This window comes from Neoarius graeffei, chromosome 2 (assembly GCF_027579695.1).
Source record: "Neoarius graeffei isolate fNeoGra1 chromosome 2, fNeoGra1.pri, whole genome shotgun sequence".
NCBI lineage: Eukaryota > Metazoa > Chordata > Actinopteri > Siluriformes > Ariidae > Neoarius > Neoarius graeffei.
In genome coordinates, this window is record NC_083570.1 from 65,960,816 (window position 1) to 65,977,877 (window position 17,062).

Consider the following 17,062-nt stretch of genomic DNA (forward strand, 5'->3'; position numbering starts at 1 on the left):
TATATAAATCCAGAAAATCACACTATAATTTTTAAATAATTAATTTGCATTTTATTGCATATAGTGCTGTCAAAGTTAACGCGATAACGCGTTAACGCGATCTCAATTTAATGCGATTTAAAAAAATAGTGCCGTTAACGCAAATTCTAATTTGGCCCTGCGAGTCACCCATAGTTCCTGCTGAGGCTTGTCACGCGCTGCGTTTAACTGTACCAACAGGTTTACTGTCCAAACGAGATCACATGGGATTACCTTTCACAGGTGAGACTGGAAAAATACTTTTCAATACTGTTCCTTCAGTCTCCCAGCTCATCTCCACCGGGTAGGTGTAGAGTTATAAGCAGTGAGAATTAGATAATACAGTGCCACACTATGATGAACGTTTTTGAACGTATGATGAATGTTTTATTTTTGTTATCTGTTTTTTTCTTCTTTTATGGCAAATACTTCTCTTCAAAAGAAACTAATGAAGAGTAAAATAAAACTTTTTTTATTTTCACAGTGATATGCACTTTATTTTTCATCCCTTGGTTTTCTCATCTAATATGGAAGTTATGGATGTCAGTGGCTGTGACAAGACGTGTTATGCTCTGCAATAAAAAAAAAAAAATTGGTACAAAGCAAGCCCATTCACTTTATGCTGATAAGAGAATTACAATGGTTTTTCATGTGACAAAAATGTGCGATTAAATTGCGATTAATCGCGAGTTAACTATGACAGTCGCGACATTAATCGCGATTAAATATTTTAAACGCTTGACAGCACTAATTGCATAAAATAAAGTATTTGATCACCTACCAACCAGCAAAAATTCTGGCTCTCACAGACCTGTTAGTTTTTCACGATGGTGTAGTGGTTAACACTGTCGCCTCACAGCAAGAAGGTTCTGGGTTCGAGCCCAGCGGCTGGCGAGGGCCTTTCTGTGTGGAGTTTGCATGTTCTCCCCGTGTCTGCGTGGGTTTCCTCCCCGTGTCTGCGTGGGTTTCCTCCGGGTGCTACGGTTTCCCCCACAGTTCAAAGACATGCGGTTAGGTTAATACGGGACGGCCTTGGGCTGAGGTGCCCTTGAGCGAGGCACCTCCTAACTCCCAACTGCTCCCCGGGCGCTGTTAGCATGGCTGCCCACTGCTCTGGGTGTGTGCATGTGTGTGTTCACTGCTTCAGATGGGTTAAATGCAGAGAGGAAATTTCACAAGTGTGTGATGAATAAAGTTGTGCTTTCTTTCCAATTCTCCACTCATTGCCTGTATTAATTGCACCTGTTTGAACTCATTACCTGTATAAAAAAAAAAAAAAAAAAAAAAAAGACACCTGTCCACACACTCAGACTCCAACCTCTCCACCATGGGCAAGACCAAAGAGCTATCTAAAGGACAAAATTGTAGACTTGCACAAGGCTGAGATGGGCTACAGGACACTAGGCAAGTAGCTTGGTGAGAAGGCAACAACTGTTGGCGCAATTATTAGAAAATGGAAGAAACTCAAGATAACTGTTAATCTCCCTCGGTCTGGGGCTCCATGCAAGATCTCGCCTCGTGGGGTATCAATGATCATGAGAAAGGTGAGGGATCAGCCCAGAACTACACGGGAGGACTTGGTCAATGACATGAAGAGAGCCGGGACCGCAGTCTCAAAGATTACCATTAGTAACACACTACGCCGTCATGGATTAAAATCCTGCAGCGCATGCAAGGTCCCCCTGCTCAAGCCAGCACATGTCCAGGCCTGTCTCAAGTTTGCCAATGACCATCTGGATGATCCAGAGGAGGCATGGGAGAAGGTCATGTGGTCAGATGAGACCAAAATAAAGCTTTTTGGTATAAACTCCACTCGCAGTGTTTGGAGGAAGGAGGAGGATGAGTACAACCCCAAGAACACCATCCCAACCGTGAAGCATGGGGGTGGAAACATCATACTTTGGGGGTGCTTTTCTGCAACGGGGACAGGACGACTGCACCGTATTGAGAGGAGGATGGATGGGGCCATGTATCGCGAGATTTTGGGCAACAACCTTCTTCCCTCAGTAAGAGCATTGAAGATGGGTCATGGCTGGGTCTTCCAGCATGACAATGACCCGAAACACACAGCCAGGGCAACTAAGGAGTGGCTCCGGAAGAAGCATTTCAAGGTTCTGGAGTGGCCTAGCCAGTCTCCAAACCTGAACCCAATAGAAAATCTTTGGAGGGAGCTGAAACTCCGTGTTGCCCAGTGACAGCCCCGAAACCTGAAAGATCTGGAGATGATCTGTATGGAGGAGTGGGCCAAAATCCCTGCTGCAGTGCGTGCAAACCTGATCAAGAACTACAGGAAACTTCTGACCTCTGTAATTGTAAACAAAGGTTTCTGTACCAAATATTAAGTTCTGTTTTTCTATTGTATCAAATATTTATTTCATGCAGTAAAATGCAAATTAATTATTTAAAAATCATACAATGTGATTTTCTGGATTTTTTTTTAGATTCTGTCTCTCACAGTTGAAGTGTACCTACGATAAAAATTACAGACCTCTCTATTCTTTGTAAGTGGGAAAACTTGCAAAATCGGCAGTGCATCAAATACTTATTTTCCCCACCGTGTACACACACCCCCACACACACACATGACTTCAATTAGGGCTCTTCAGGGTTGCACAAAAATGCTGATGCTGCCCAGCATCGATAAACAGAAGAGGAATCGGGAATGATAAAATTCAAACGACACCCAACCCTAAATAAAAGTGGTAGATTAAAGATTGAAGAGGAATGAGGTTGACTCACATGGGGTCTCCGTTACGGATGTGTTTGCAGGCAGTCTGGATGACTGACTCACAGGCCTCATTGAGAGCCCGGTCAATCCGGTAATCTGCCCCGGGATCTGTCTCCTGGATCAAAGTCTGGAGCTGAGGACAATTAATACAACATTAAGTTTTCTACACATGAAGAGGACCAGAGACTTGAACCTACATGCAACAGAATCAGAGTTTTTAAACCTAGATAAGTGTTCAGACAGAACACAAAAGTGCTTGCTTTGGGTCACTGTGGCAGCGAGGGTGTGGTCAAGCACACTCTTGAATTGGGAGGAGTCGCAGGAAAGGAGTAGGTAATGAATAAACGCCGAGATCATTGTGATTGATGAGGTCTTCTTTACTGTATGCTGTGCATCTTGCAGCGAGATGCTGGAAAGCTGGAATAACGCTCCAAGCAAGAGAGAGAGAGAGCCTGTGCATGTGTGAAGCTCATGTTTTCTTTTGTTGAGAGTGCAGAAAAGTATGGCGTAAACCTTAAAATAAAAGTACAGCCCTGCACTTTCTAACGCCTGCCTTCCATCTCCTAATTTCCCCCTCACACTGGATGTAAAACCTTAATGTAGCCCAACCCGACACTTTCCATGCACAAATACAGTATTGAACTTGTGAGGCCAGGCTACAGTAACAATCTAAAGTCAACTCACAGATTTCTGACAGAGGTTGTCTACAATGCCCTTGTCACGGGACACTCTCATGAGGCAGTGGAGGGTTCGGCCTTTGTGATGCAGCCCGGAGCAGTGCGTGTCAATCTCCCCACGGCAGTGCAGCACGATCTCAGGACTCAGCGAATAATCCTCCATCAGCATGCGTCTGTAGTCCAACATCTCCCCCTGACACTCGCCACTCACAGCACGTCCTGACATACAGAGAAGACAAGACTGCCTCTCGTTACAAGAACCTGGTACGAAGCAATCTACTCGATATCGGTTACACGAGTATTATCAACACATATTACATTATTAATTTCATTTTATGCAACACTGGAAGATAAGATGCATCTAGTAAAATTCATGTTGACTAACAAGCATGATGCAAAGTAAAGCACATACAGAGAGGGCTTAATAGCAAAACACACAAGATAAACAGATAGATAGTTGTTGAAAGGCGATTTTGAAATATTTTTTTCACGCGCCTTTAGCACACATCCTTCTCTGCACTCCTACCTCTGTGTACGGCCGACTCGAGACACAGGAGCAGATAGGATAGTTTGGCATCTCTGCCACGCGGCAATGTGGTGTCCACATTGCAGCGGTATTTCCGCAGGTCCTGTTTGCAGGCTTTGGCCAGGGAGTAGCTCACCTTGTAATCCTGTGCTATCAACTTCTGTCTGGTGGAGAGGGCCTCTCTGCACTGTACATCATGAGAAAACAAAAAGGAATAAGTTAACACATACGCGTAGGTTTCTTATAACGGTAAATTACGGCCGATGTCGAATGCGAATCGTCTCATAGAAAATGCTTACAGAACAGGACAGTTGTTTTAAATACCTTTCCAGACATTGAATCGTCAAACTTGTGGTTGAACAGACATTTGTAGACCCTGCCCTCGCCTGCTGGAATCTAAAAATCACCAAACACAATAAGATGAGGACATCATTCTACCAGTGAAGAGTGCACTGTAAATATGCAAGGTCACAGACGTACGTTTTCACAGAAGCGCTCGCGATCATCTCGGCATGCAAAGAAGAGGTGCCTGTCAAGGTGAAAGTCATCTGATGACAGCTCAGCCACACGCATGATGGCCTTCTTACAATCATCTCTGATTATATAACGCCCTGGCTGTTCCTCTGCTTCACTCACCAGCCCTTTCTCCAGACATGCTATCACCTCTCCCTGAGAATGTATATCCTAAAAGGAAGGGGGCAGGGGGACAAAAAAAAAAAAAAAAAAAAAACTATGGTTAAGGATTGCTCACTCTCAGTAGATTTTACAGTGTCTTGCAAAAGTATTCATCCCCCTTTGTGTTTGTCCTGCTTTGTCACATTACAAACGAATTAAAATGGAAATCTGGAGTGTGCATAGGTATTCACCCTCCTAAAGTCAATACTTCGTAGAGCAATCCTTTTCTGCAATTACAGCTGCAAGTCTCTTGGGATATGTCTCTATTAGCTTAGCACATGTAGCCACTGGGATTTTTGCCCATTCCTCAAGGCAGAACTGCTCCAACTCCTTCAAGTTAGATGGGTTGCGTTGGTGTACAGCATTCTTCAAGTTATGCCACAGATTCTCAATTGGATTGAGGTCTGGGCTTTGATTAGGCCATTCCAAGACAGTTAAATGTTTCCCTTTAAACCACTCCACTGTAGCTTTAGCAGTATGTTTAGGGTCATTGTCCTGCTGGAATGTGAACCTCCGTCCCAGTCTCAAATCTCTGGCCGACTCAAATAGGTTTCCTCCAGAATTGCCCTGTATTTAGTGCCATCCATCTTTCCTTCAGTCCTGACCAGCTTTCCTGTCCCTGCAGATGAAAAACATCCCCACAGCATGATGCTGCCACCACCATGCTTCACTGTAGGAATGGTGTTCTCAGGGTGTTGGGTTTGCGCCACACATGGCATTTCCCACAATGGCCAAAAAGCTCAATTTGACCAGAGAACCTTCTTCCACTGTTTGGGGAGTCTGCCACATGCTGTTGGGCAAACTCCAAGTTTGTTTTCTTAAGCAATTACTTTTTTCTGGCCACTCTTCCATAAAGCCCCACTCTGTGGGGTGTACGGCTTAAAGTGCTCCTATGGACAGATACTCCCATCTCTGCTGTGGATCTTTGCAGCTCCTTCAGCGTTATCTTTGGTGTCATTGTTGCATCTCTGATTAATGCCCTCCTTGCCCGGTCTGTGTGTTTTGGTGGGCGGCCTTCTCTCATCAGGTTTGTAGTGGTGCCATATTCTTTCCATTTTGCTATAATGGATTTAATGGCACTCCTTGGGATATTCAAAGTTTGAGATATATTTTATAACCAAATCCTGATCTGTACTTTTCCACAACTTTGTCTCTGACCTGTTTGGATGCTCCTTGGTTTTCATGTTGCTTGCTTAATAATGTTGCAGAGTCAGGGTCCTTCCAGAACAGGTTGATTTATACAGACATCAGGTGACAGATCATGTGACACTTTGCACAGAGGTGGATCTTAACCAATTATGTGACTTATGAAGTGAATTGGTTGGAGCAGCTCTTATTTAGGGGTTTCATATGAAAGGGGGTGAATACCCATGCACACTTCATATTTCTGCTTTTGTATAGGTAATTGTATGGGGCCGAGTAAAATTAAGGATTAATTTCACGAATGATTTCGAAGTTTTGAAAATTCAAAACTTTGAAATCACGAGTGAAATTGATCCTTAAATTTTACAAGGAACCATACGATTACTTGTTTATAACATATCGGGCCAAATTCATACTTTGGAAGCCATTCAAGTTCACAACATTTGTCATTCATGGTTTCTGAACCAATCTTGCACGTTTGAATCAGTTTCTAAAGCATTCCTTGTTTTCACAAATCTCTCACTTTTCCCTCAAGGACTTTGTGATTCTTGAAAAGTAACATCTTTCAGGATTGATCCCGGATATTTCTCTGGTCTCAGATGCCAATCCAATGCTGCCTGCATTACTTTAAGAGAGTCTGGTTTGTAGTTTTCCCCATTTTCTTTCCTCACTTCTGCATAAAACCGCGATAGCACCTTGTCTAACTAAAAGCATTCATATGCCATCAGAGTGTCATTTATTTGTCTTTCTGCGGCCCATTTCTTAAATACAGAAATCCAAAAATTCGCACTTTTTTTTTTGTATTTTCATTTTCGCTTGCAGCTTTCAATTGGTTTATCATTTCTTTGTCAAATATAACAAAACGCAGCATTGCTGAGTCAGCAGAGTCAGCCATTTTGTTGACAAAATTTGCTAATTTTTGTAACCATAACCAAGCAACGAACTAGCCAATAGCATTTCAGAAATACAGCCCCGTGTTAAGGAAAAAAGCCCTCCTCGATTGACCAATCAGAATTGGGTAATTTGGCCCCATGTATTATAATCATCTTAATTGTTGTTTGTCTCACAATAAAACAACAATTTGCACCTTTAAAAGTGGTAGGCATGTTGCGTAAATCAAATGGCGCTAACCGCCCAAAAATCCATTTTAATTCCAGCTTGTAATGCAACAAAACAGGACAAAAACCAAGGGGGATGAATACTTTTGCAAGACACCGTATAGTGGACTGTACTGCTTGACCAGGCAAACCATATTTGATCTCTCTGCTTTGAATACATTATAGGATACAACTATGTAAGAGCATAAGAGCTTTTTAACTGGATTCCAAACACTGCAAAAAAATATAAAATGTGCATCTCTGGTTCATGTTCAGATCGTTAATTATGCAAGTGCAAAATTATTCCACAGCCCTTGGATTACATCACAACCCAATTAAAAACACATCGCAGATTTGGACATGAATATGAAATGAGAAAACTGGAAAATATTCCAGTATTTCTTGGTTAAATCAGCTCATGAGTCATCAGCGCTAGAAGATGAAAGTCTTGATATGTGACCAGTGGAGCACACCAAGGCTTGATTTTGGGACACATTAATTATATCTCGGTTAAGACATTAACTGAAATTTTGCACTTGAGTTCCAGAAGGGCCAGGCTCACCTTCTCACCCATGTTAACACTGCCACAGTGCAGCACGTTGATGTCGTCCTTGCAGCGGTCCATAAAGCCGCAGATGAGCCGGTAGTCACTGAAGACGATGGTAGCCATCTTTGTGATGTACTGATTGCACTGGTATTCAGTGATGTTGGGACGGTGATCTACCAAACATGACACTAAATAGCCCTTCCCCCGCTCCTCTGATGCACACTCTTTAAGCTGCAAGCACAAATAAATCAATTACATTATTTAAATGGTGCACAATTTGATCTAAAATCTATTCCCCCTGTTTTACTTCACACTCAAAAGGCACAATCTATTTTAGAGAGCTAACCTAATGGTACTTACATCACTAATGGTACTCTTGCACACCTCCATGGCCACGGACTCAAACTTTGGGTCTGTTGTCAGATTCAGTTTGTAATTCCATAGCAGCTAAAAATAAAAATAATAATAAATTTAAACACATTAGGCATACAATTGGGATTCAACCCAGGCTTTATGTTTGTCAGCTACTGACGTACAGCCCCAGATCAAGCTGCTTCAAAATCAGTTTTAATCTGAGCATATGGATACAACACATGTTAATAAATGTGTCTCATTACTGAGTTCAGTTCAACACGAATCCGGAACATTATGAAACGTGGCACACACCAAAAAAAAAAAAAAAAAAAAAAAAAAAAAGACACTGGGGGGTGGGAGAGAAGAAGAGATACTCACATGGTTACAGGTGGCTGCAATCTCCGTTTCCTAAACGGTAAACAACATAAAAGCAGATGTTAGAGGATGAGGATTTGGTTACCAGAAGACTTCACTGCATTAAAGAATCAGTTTTCAGTGTATTCTCAGGAACTCCTTGGCTAGCTCAGTTCAGCAGCTACTTTAAAGGAGAACTGAAGTAATTTTTAAACTTGCTTTATTTCTTAATTAACGTGTTATTCAATTACGATTTCGGTTTTAGTAACCTTATATCGTGACTCGTATTGGCAACTAATTGCAATTAAATATTATACTTATCGGCCTATTCGCTTTTTAGCCATGTTGAATTTAGTTCGTTTGGTCCATGGCAGGCGCCGCTTATCTGCGCGATCTTCACGAGACTTGTGCGAGACTTCGAAACGTGAAGTGTCAGCGCCGCCATTTTGAAAACTGTTTTCCAAATGAAATATTGCACAAAAACAAGTTTAAATGACGGTTACTACCTACTTGTTTCAAACTTTCCTGATTGCTATCAAAACAAACAAAACTTCCAGCTTGATTACGTCAGCATTCGAAAGAGGGCGCACGCGTCTTTTGACATCGTTGGCAGATGTCGGTCACTTTGATTTCTGCTGTACACTTTACTTCCATCCTACGATGTCTCGCACAGGTCTCAACGAATCTCGTTTACGGACATTGCTTGGACATATATGGACTGATATGCTCTGTAATATATTTCAAACACTCAACTTGCTATAGCAGCGACAAAATGGCTATCAAAAATGCATTCCTATATTTAATAAAATGAGATAAATAGAATTTAAAATAGATTAAAAAAAAATTGCCTTCAGTTCTACTTTAAAGGCCAACTAAGATGACAATTACCCTACCCGTTTTTCTTATTTTAAAACAAACAAATAGTGGCTTTCAACCACATAAGAGCCCATTTTCTGACTGTTTACGATAGTAAACGACTTTAGTTAGCCAATTACTTTCACATATTTTACACTCCATCGCTGCTCTGTTGATGATCGGAAATGTTCGTAAGCTCCCGACAGGTGACGTCACTCACAGTACGCACTGCCATATTTGAGAGAAGAGAGAACAGTGAGGATCATTTGCGTCCGTATTTAAGATGATTTGAGGTAATGGGTGGATCCAGGTGTTGTGTGAGAGTGTAGCATAGAATATCCCAGCCAAGTTAAGTTATTTTTTCCCCTTTTACTTTTGTTAATCCAGGGGTGCCACCACTTCCTACCACTACGCTCTCAACTCATTCATAAAAACCTTCAAGACGGCACCAGGCTAGCCTACCGTAATTACTGTGATGGACAGTCCAACCCCCACAGCAACACAGAAAGAGGGTAAACAAACACTCTCCTTTCCTCAGTGTTTGTTTACCCTCTTTCTGCATTGCTGTGGGGGTTGGACTGTCCATCACGGTAATTACGGTAGGCTAGCCTGGCGATGTCTTCAAGTTTTTTTTTTATGAATCAGTCGAGAGTGTAGTGGTCGGAAACTGAGGGTAGATACGTACAGGATACTACACAGGATTTGCATGAACATTGCAGCCACCCGCTACAGGAGGATGCAACAATGGCAGAAGTGATAAAACCCGCCTGCATCAATTTCCAAAGGACAAAAAGGTAAGAAGGTAATGGATAAATGCCATTCGCCACACAGGGACAGACCTCTCACAGGCTGACTGGAACAGTCCTTCAGGTGCAAAAACAGCACATTCGCAGCTCATGCGCTCGGAACATTTTGAAGAAAGTTGTTTCACTCAAACAACTCTGATGCACCGGCATTAGGAATACCGTACAAGCCAGCACTGAATCCAGGTTGTGCGAACCGCATCTTCGGCCAAAAAGCGGACAAGACAAACGAGACAACGCGGTCAGTAGTCCGCAAAAGAGAAGTTCAAAGGGTAAGAAAACACTTTTTATGGCTTCCCTAACTTTCTATTAAGCATGATACGTTATTTTGAGTTCCTTTGGGCATAAGCGTAATAATTGCTGATGCAGCTAAGCGGCTTGATGTTTGTTGGGTGTCTTGCTTTGATTTAGTGTTGTCAAAAAAGCCTCGGTAATAACTATCTAAAACAACTCTATAAATATTGTTCACTTATGTGTAACCAATTGATATGGTAATGCTTGTTCATCATGATCATCATCATCGCTATTCGTGTCATTGTCGAGGAATACTAGAGGAAATCAGTGAAGAAATGTCACTGACGCTATTTTATCAAATATGGCCATGTGGGGCGTCGTGGCTCAGGTGGATAAAGCGCCATACCATAAATCCGGGGACCCGGGTTCGATTCCGACCTGAGGTCATTTCCCGATCTCTCCCAGTCTCTCTCCTGCTCATTTCCTGTCTCTACACTGTCCTATCCAATAAAGGTGGAAAAAGCCCCCCCCCCAAAAAAAAATATGGCCGTGTACTGCAAGTGACGTCACACTTTACGGAAACCATTCGGAAAGCAGCTCGGATGTTTCTGACAATATTTCCGCCTTTTTCCGTACAAGTGTGATATAACGCATAGTTTCAGCCTCGTTTTACAAGTAGAGTTTGGGTTTGTCCGTAAGTCAGGGTTGCATCTCATTAATACACTATTTCAGATGTATAGTGAAAAAAAATGGAGGGCCCCCCCCCCCGACATAGTCACCTTAGTAGACCTTTAATAACCACAAAAACTCTGCAAGCCTTGTTAGCCTGACTAAGCTTAGACAGTGACACTGTCAACTTGTAGTTATTGACAGTATTTTAATTTAACAAAAAAAAAACCCTTGCCACATTTTTAACAGCAGTATTGAAAAATAACCTGTTCAATCTGAAGGTGAATGCAAAATTCCAATACTTATGATTAAGGACATACAATGTATTGCTAGTCACACAACAGTTAGCTCTGATCCACTAATTTGATTGGTCGAGCAGTGTTTCAAGAGTGCCTATATTTATTATAACTGCACTGGGACGTTTCATTGTGTGCATCACTCCACTCGTCTGTGGTCGCCACACAAAATTCCACTTCCTATTTTGAAACAGTTCCTACAGTAGAGTTAGTGACATCATCAGCGGACATGTCAAAGGATACGTTTCAGGAATATAACTTTTGGCTTAAAATATGAAAGCTCGTCCGACGAAGATGAAAAGGAAGAAGGGACGGCATTCTTTCTGAAAGTACTTTTAACAGGAATGTACAAAATCACTGAGCTAGACGGCATGCTACAAAGTGAGTGAAGCTCTTGATATTAATTTCTTCTTTAGAGAACGGTTGTATAAAAGCCATTTTGCACACGCAATCGTGCAGCTACACTGAATATTGGCACGGCTGATATTCAGTATAACCGCACTCTTGTTCATGCAAAATTACTTAATTAACTGCTCCAACGTTAATACCAGTGTTGGGCACGTTACTTTCAAAAAGTAATTAGTTACAGTTACTAGTTACTTTTCCCAAAAAGTAACTGAGTTAGTAACGGAGTTACTTTGTCATAAAAGTAACTAATTACCAGGGAAAGTAATTATTCCGTTACATTTTGTTCCCCCTCAAAAAAAATCTAATTCAATTAGTGTAATCATAATAAAAGTGAATGTTAAATGTGTTTAATGACCGAAATGGACACTTAACAGAACCAATTAGTAATGTTATCTACACTATATTAATATTTTTGTGGGACAATGTGAGATAAGACATCTATCAAATGTAATATATTTTTGTAGTTATTAAAATTATGTTACTAATTACTGGCCACTGACGACGACAAACGCTTTGTTCCTCGACATAATGTGCATTGCACGTAAACACTCTTGCCTTTTATTTCAAGTAATGAAAAGTAATGGCTGTATTTCCAGTGTGAAAGCGCAGTGCTGGGCTGACCGCTCGCCATCGCTGGCTCTTCTGATTGAAAGAGCGCGCAGTAGTGCAGTAGGCGTGGCCTACCTACGTATGTTGTCTAAATCTACTCTGACTGGCTTACTATGCCGTTGTCTCGCATCTCCCCGCCCCACACTAAAGCAGAGTAAAGAAAGGCTGAGCGAGCAGCGTGCCAGATGAGAACAGCTTTAATAAAGTAACGCATAGTATTTTATTGTAAGTAACGGGAACGGCGTTATAACGATGTAAAAAGTAATTAGTTAGATTACTCGTTACTAAAAAAAGTAACGCCGTTAGTAACGCCGTTTATTTCTAACGCCGTTATTCCCGTCACTGGTTAATACTGACACAAGGCTGTAAATAAAAACATTAAAAAAGCACTGACATTGGAATCAAATGCAGGAGATTACTGCAGAGGCGACTGTCATTAGGTTTTTACAACTTCGCCGAGGACAAATGACTTCTTATGGCTGTTTTAATTTTGTTCTGAAGGCCCTCAGTGCTCCAATTTGTCAAAATGATGGACAATCTTCTGATTTTTCTGTCATTAAAAACAAAACAAAAAAAAAAAAAAAAACACACCAACGTCAATGGCGGAAATTATTCAGTTCATGCAACCCCTGATGCTCATTTTCATTCATTTCTTTCATTATTCTTTTCTTGCAAGACAGATCTATTAAATAATAGCCTGTGCTTACTGTGCTTACACTTTATAGGCCAAATTAAACCCATATACCAGGGGTCACCAAACTTTTTTTCTCTGGGGGCCACATTATCGGTCCTGACTGTGATGGGGGGGGCCGGGGTTGGGTCAGCTATATAACATAGAATTGTATGACCCAGACAAATATGACCACCAGCAGGCCTCATTGTGTAGTAGAGATTACTAGCCTGGCACAGCCATCCCACACTACTATATCCCCACCACTATATCCCCCGCCACTATATCCCCCGCCACTATATCCACACTTGATTCCTGGCACACATTTGTTTATCTTTACTAGTGGTTTGCAAAAGTAGTAATCGAGTCTTCACACTTTGTTTTAATCTGAAATACCACAGATATTCCATTTATTTATTTTCTAATAAAAATAACATCAAAGCTGTCAAGGTAAGCTAGACAAATAGGTCATCTGCCTATTTGAGGTGATTGACACTGGCAAAGGTGAGTGGAAAATTATAAATTGTAGGTAGGCCTGTTGATATTAATAATAATAATAATAATAATAATAATAATAATAATAATAATAAAAAATTGTGTGCAGCACTTAATAAAGGTCAAATAAATAGGCCTAGAAAATAAATACATTTAAAAAAAAAACAGTGAAATTATAATATGAGCAATAGATCAACTAGCCAGCTCTTATGCCTATCCATTTGAGCATGTTCAGTAAACATTTTTTAGGTCAAGGTGAAAATGAAATGAGCAGAAGGCCATTTACAGGTCAAAACGAAAGCATAATACAGAATAATGGGAATCAAAATCAGTAGTATATGTAGGTGAGCTGGATTTGTACTTCTTGTCGGGACACACCTCCTCGGCCACAGCAAGCATGCATACTTTAACAAAGTCCCCATCAGTAAACAGCTTTCCATGGGTAGCTAGTAGGTGAGCTACCTTATAGCTAGCTCGGACAGCAGCCTGGTTGATCTGGGTTTGGCGAAGGAATACATTCTGTTGTGCAGACAGTCCGCATTTCATCCTCCGAATCCTGTCTTCTCTTGTTTGCCCTCGCAAACTAGCATACTCTTTGTGGCGGGTTTCGTAGTGACGACAGATTATATTCTTTGAAAACCGGCACACTTTCTTTACATACAAGACAAACTGCACGGTCCTTACACGGGAAAAAAAAAAAAAAATCGGTGGTCCACTGTTGTTTAAAAACTCTGCGCACTCTGTCAACTTTTCGCTGACCGCTAGCCATTTTGCTGTCCTGAACACTGACAGTTCTCTGCGCATGCGCTGCCTGTCACTGCTTGATCGCCAGCATATGACGAAAATTTGGAAAATATGAATAGTTCATTTTATAACTAAATATCAATTTTAATTGATAAAATCAACAAAATACAAGATGCAGACATGTTGTTATTTGCCAAAAAGCAATTTAAAAAAATAGGCCATGACCACTTTTGGGGATTGCCTCATAGGGCCGGTTCAAGTGGTGGGGGGCAGAAATGCTGGGGGGCCGGCGGGCCGGAGTTTGATGACCCCTGCCATATACTATACGGCAGGATATATGGGTTTTATTTGACTGACACAGTAGAAAAGCTGGTGCCTAAAATATTCAACATTAGTTACACTGGACTGGCTTGTATTTTACAAAATGAACAATGCACAAATATGCGGTTGCAAAATATGCAAAGGCCAGTTTGGCACATCAAGACTAAACATGACAAACCTGTTTAAATCACCTTGAAATATAACATACCCAAGATAAACTAAAAATCAGCCAACACGTGAAACACACATGAATGAAACAGCAGATCGGTTTAGTTATTCTGTACATTAACCTGCAAAATAGTTTTAAAGAGCAACATGAACAATTGTCATTACATCGTGTATGATGCTCAAACCTGAGAAAACAGATGATATTTTTCCTAGATCTCCCCCTTACTACACTCGAGATAAACCTGTTAAAATGTACTTCAACAAAATCCTGCTTGTTATATCACAGACATTAATAAAGTTCGCTAGCTGGCCAGGAGAGCGTGCATACAGTAGCTGAAATGGTCCTTATCAGTAAAACCTGTATCGTGAGACGATAAACTAAGCACATAGTTAATGCTCAGAAGCATTAACTGAGAAATTCTGTTTGAAATGGAACCACATGATTTTAGTTCTCTCTCAATTTCAATCCACATAATCAGAAATAACCTTTCAAAATGAGCCATTTAAATACATTTTGGTGTAGCGGTTCATTCACACCCATTTTTTTTTTTTGCACATTCCTACTGACTTATTACCCAATTTTTTTTTTTTTTTTTGGGGGGGGGGGGGGGGGTGAAGGAGGGCAAAATTCTCACTTCCTCTTCAGAAAGTATGATTTGGCATAAGATGCAAGCAAATTACTGGTAAAATAAGCTAACACAAGTAAAACATGTTTGGTTGGTACAACAAACACTTTCTACAGAAAAACAAATTAGCTCGCTCCCTGTGAAACAGAGAACATGGTTATCAGGTTTCTTACTGAACATTATTTATTATCCCCCGCCCAAACAAAGTTTAGATTAGATAAAACTTTATTGATCCCTTTGGGAGGGTTCCCTCAGGGAAATTAAGATTCCAGCATCATCATTACAGATAAACAGAGAAAAGAAATAGAGGAAAACTTCTAGATAAAATAAAATAAATTAAGTTTGGTGAAGGATATAGAAATGGGTTCCGTCTGTCCGCCCGTCCAGTCACGTTTTCATTTACGGGCCACATCTTTAAAACTACTGAAGATATATCCTCAAGAAACTTTGTATACATGTCCAGCAACATGTGAACTGGTGCCTTTTGTGATTTTGGAAAAAAAATTATTATATATATATTTTATATATATATATATACACACACACACACACACACACACATATATATACACACACACACATATATATATATATATATATATTATATATACACTGGAGATCAAAATTAGAGAACAACTTATAAAAACTTGAATAATTTTGAAATAATACCATCTTCACTGCTCAACAGTTAAATGACATTTTATTGTGTCCATATCATGGTTCAACAACATTTTTTTCACAAAATGACTAAAGGCATTTCACAAAAAAAAATATTTTTCAGAAAACGCACTGATCAAAATTAGAGAACACACTGATCAAAATTAGAGAACACACTGATCAAAATTAGAGAACAACAATCTGGAACAAAAATCTGAAGGTTACAACAGTCAGCAATTAGTAAGAAGTGTACAGGCCTCTGCTGTGAATGACTTCAGCACATCTGCGGCCACAGGATAGCACTAGTCTCTCACACTGCTCTGGTGTGATTTTGGTCCATTCTTCTTCCAGCCTCCTCCACAGTTCGGTGATTGTAGAGGGTTTCTTGACCATAACTTTGTCACCAAGGATTTTCCAGAGGTTCTCTATTGGGTTGAGATCAGGACTCTGGGCAGGCCATGCCATTAATTCAATGTTTTCACCTTCAAGGAAATTCTTTACCCGTTTTGCTGTGTGACATGGAGCATTGTCCTGCATAAAGACTGCAGGCTGATTGGGCGATGAACGCAAGTAAGGAACCATGTGCTGTTGAAGAAGGTTCTGATACACATTTGCATTCACTCGGCCATGTAGCTGTACAAGAGGCCCAACTCCCGCAGCAGAAAACATGCCCCAAACCATGACACTTCCTCCTCCACCTTTCACTGACTTCTTTACACACTTTGGGTTTAGTCTTTCTCCAATGTGTCGCCGAACATAATGCTTCCCATCAGACCCAAATAAATTAAATTTGCTTTCATCACTGAAGTGAACCCTGGACCAGTTCTCCTCTGTCCACACAACATGCTCCTCAGCAAAGCTCAGTCTAGCTTTTTGATTTTTTTTTGCTAATGAGAGGTTTGGTCACTGCAGTGTGGGCCTTCAGTCCAAATGCTCTTAAACGGCGAGCCACTGTATGGCGAGACAGATCCTTACCATGTTCAGCACTGAACTGGCGAGCAATTCCACCTGCAGTATGGAAACAATTACCCATTGACATCCTTCGCAGTGACCTGTCCTCTCTTGCATTTGTCTTCCGTGGACGACCAGCCTTCTTGGGCGACTTGAATGAGTTTGTAGTTTTGTAAAGATTCAATATTCTTGAAATCACAGATTTGGAACGATCAACTTGTCTTGCTATGGCTGATAGGGTCATCCCTTTGGTTTTCATCTGGACAACCTGCTGCTGGAGGCTTTCAGTCACTTTAGAACAACCCACCATCTTGCAAAGTCAATGAAACTGGCAGTTAGAATGCCACTTAAATAGGGGTTGACTGATAATCAAGGAAATTAGCACCATGTGCTAGATTAGCACCATTAAGTGGGAGGCACCTGAAAGTGTTCTCTAA

At 40.9% G+C, this 17,062-nt stretch overlaps 1 protein-coding gene across 2 annotated transcripts in view; it reads right to left on the minus strand.

Annotated features, from left to right (window-relative positions):
- The window catches only part of glg1a (golgi glycoprotein 1a), a 68,469-nt gene that overhangs the window by 31,642 nt on the left and 19,765 nt on the right, over window positions 1-17,062 (minus strand). For both annotated transcript variants that reach the window (XM_060914724.1, XM_060914725.1), the window contains exons 2-9: window positions 8,144-8,173; window positions 7,772-7,858; window positions 7,427-7,642; window positions 4,430-4,633; window positions 4,274-4,345; window positions 3,950-4,136; window positions 3,431-3,642; window positions 2,758-2,879 (exon numbers count right to left, since the gene is read on the minus strand). In XM_060914724.1, the coding sequence (XP_060770707.1) occupies window positions 2,758-2,879; window positions 3,431-3,642; window positions 3,950-4,136; window positions 4,274-4,345; window positions 4,430-4,633; window positions 7,427-7,642; window positions 7,772-7,858; window positions 8,144-8,173 (1,130 nt within the window). The remainder of the gene's footprint in view (window positions 1-2,757; window positions 2,880-3,430; window positions 3,643-3,949; window positions 4,137-4,273; window positions 4,346-4,429; window positions 4,634-7,426; window positions 7,643-7,771; window positions 7,859-8,143; window positions 8,174-17,062) is intronic.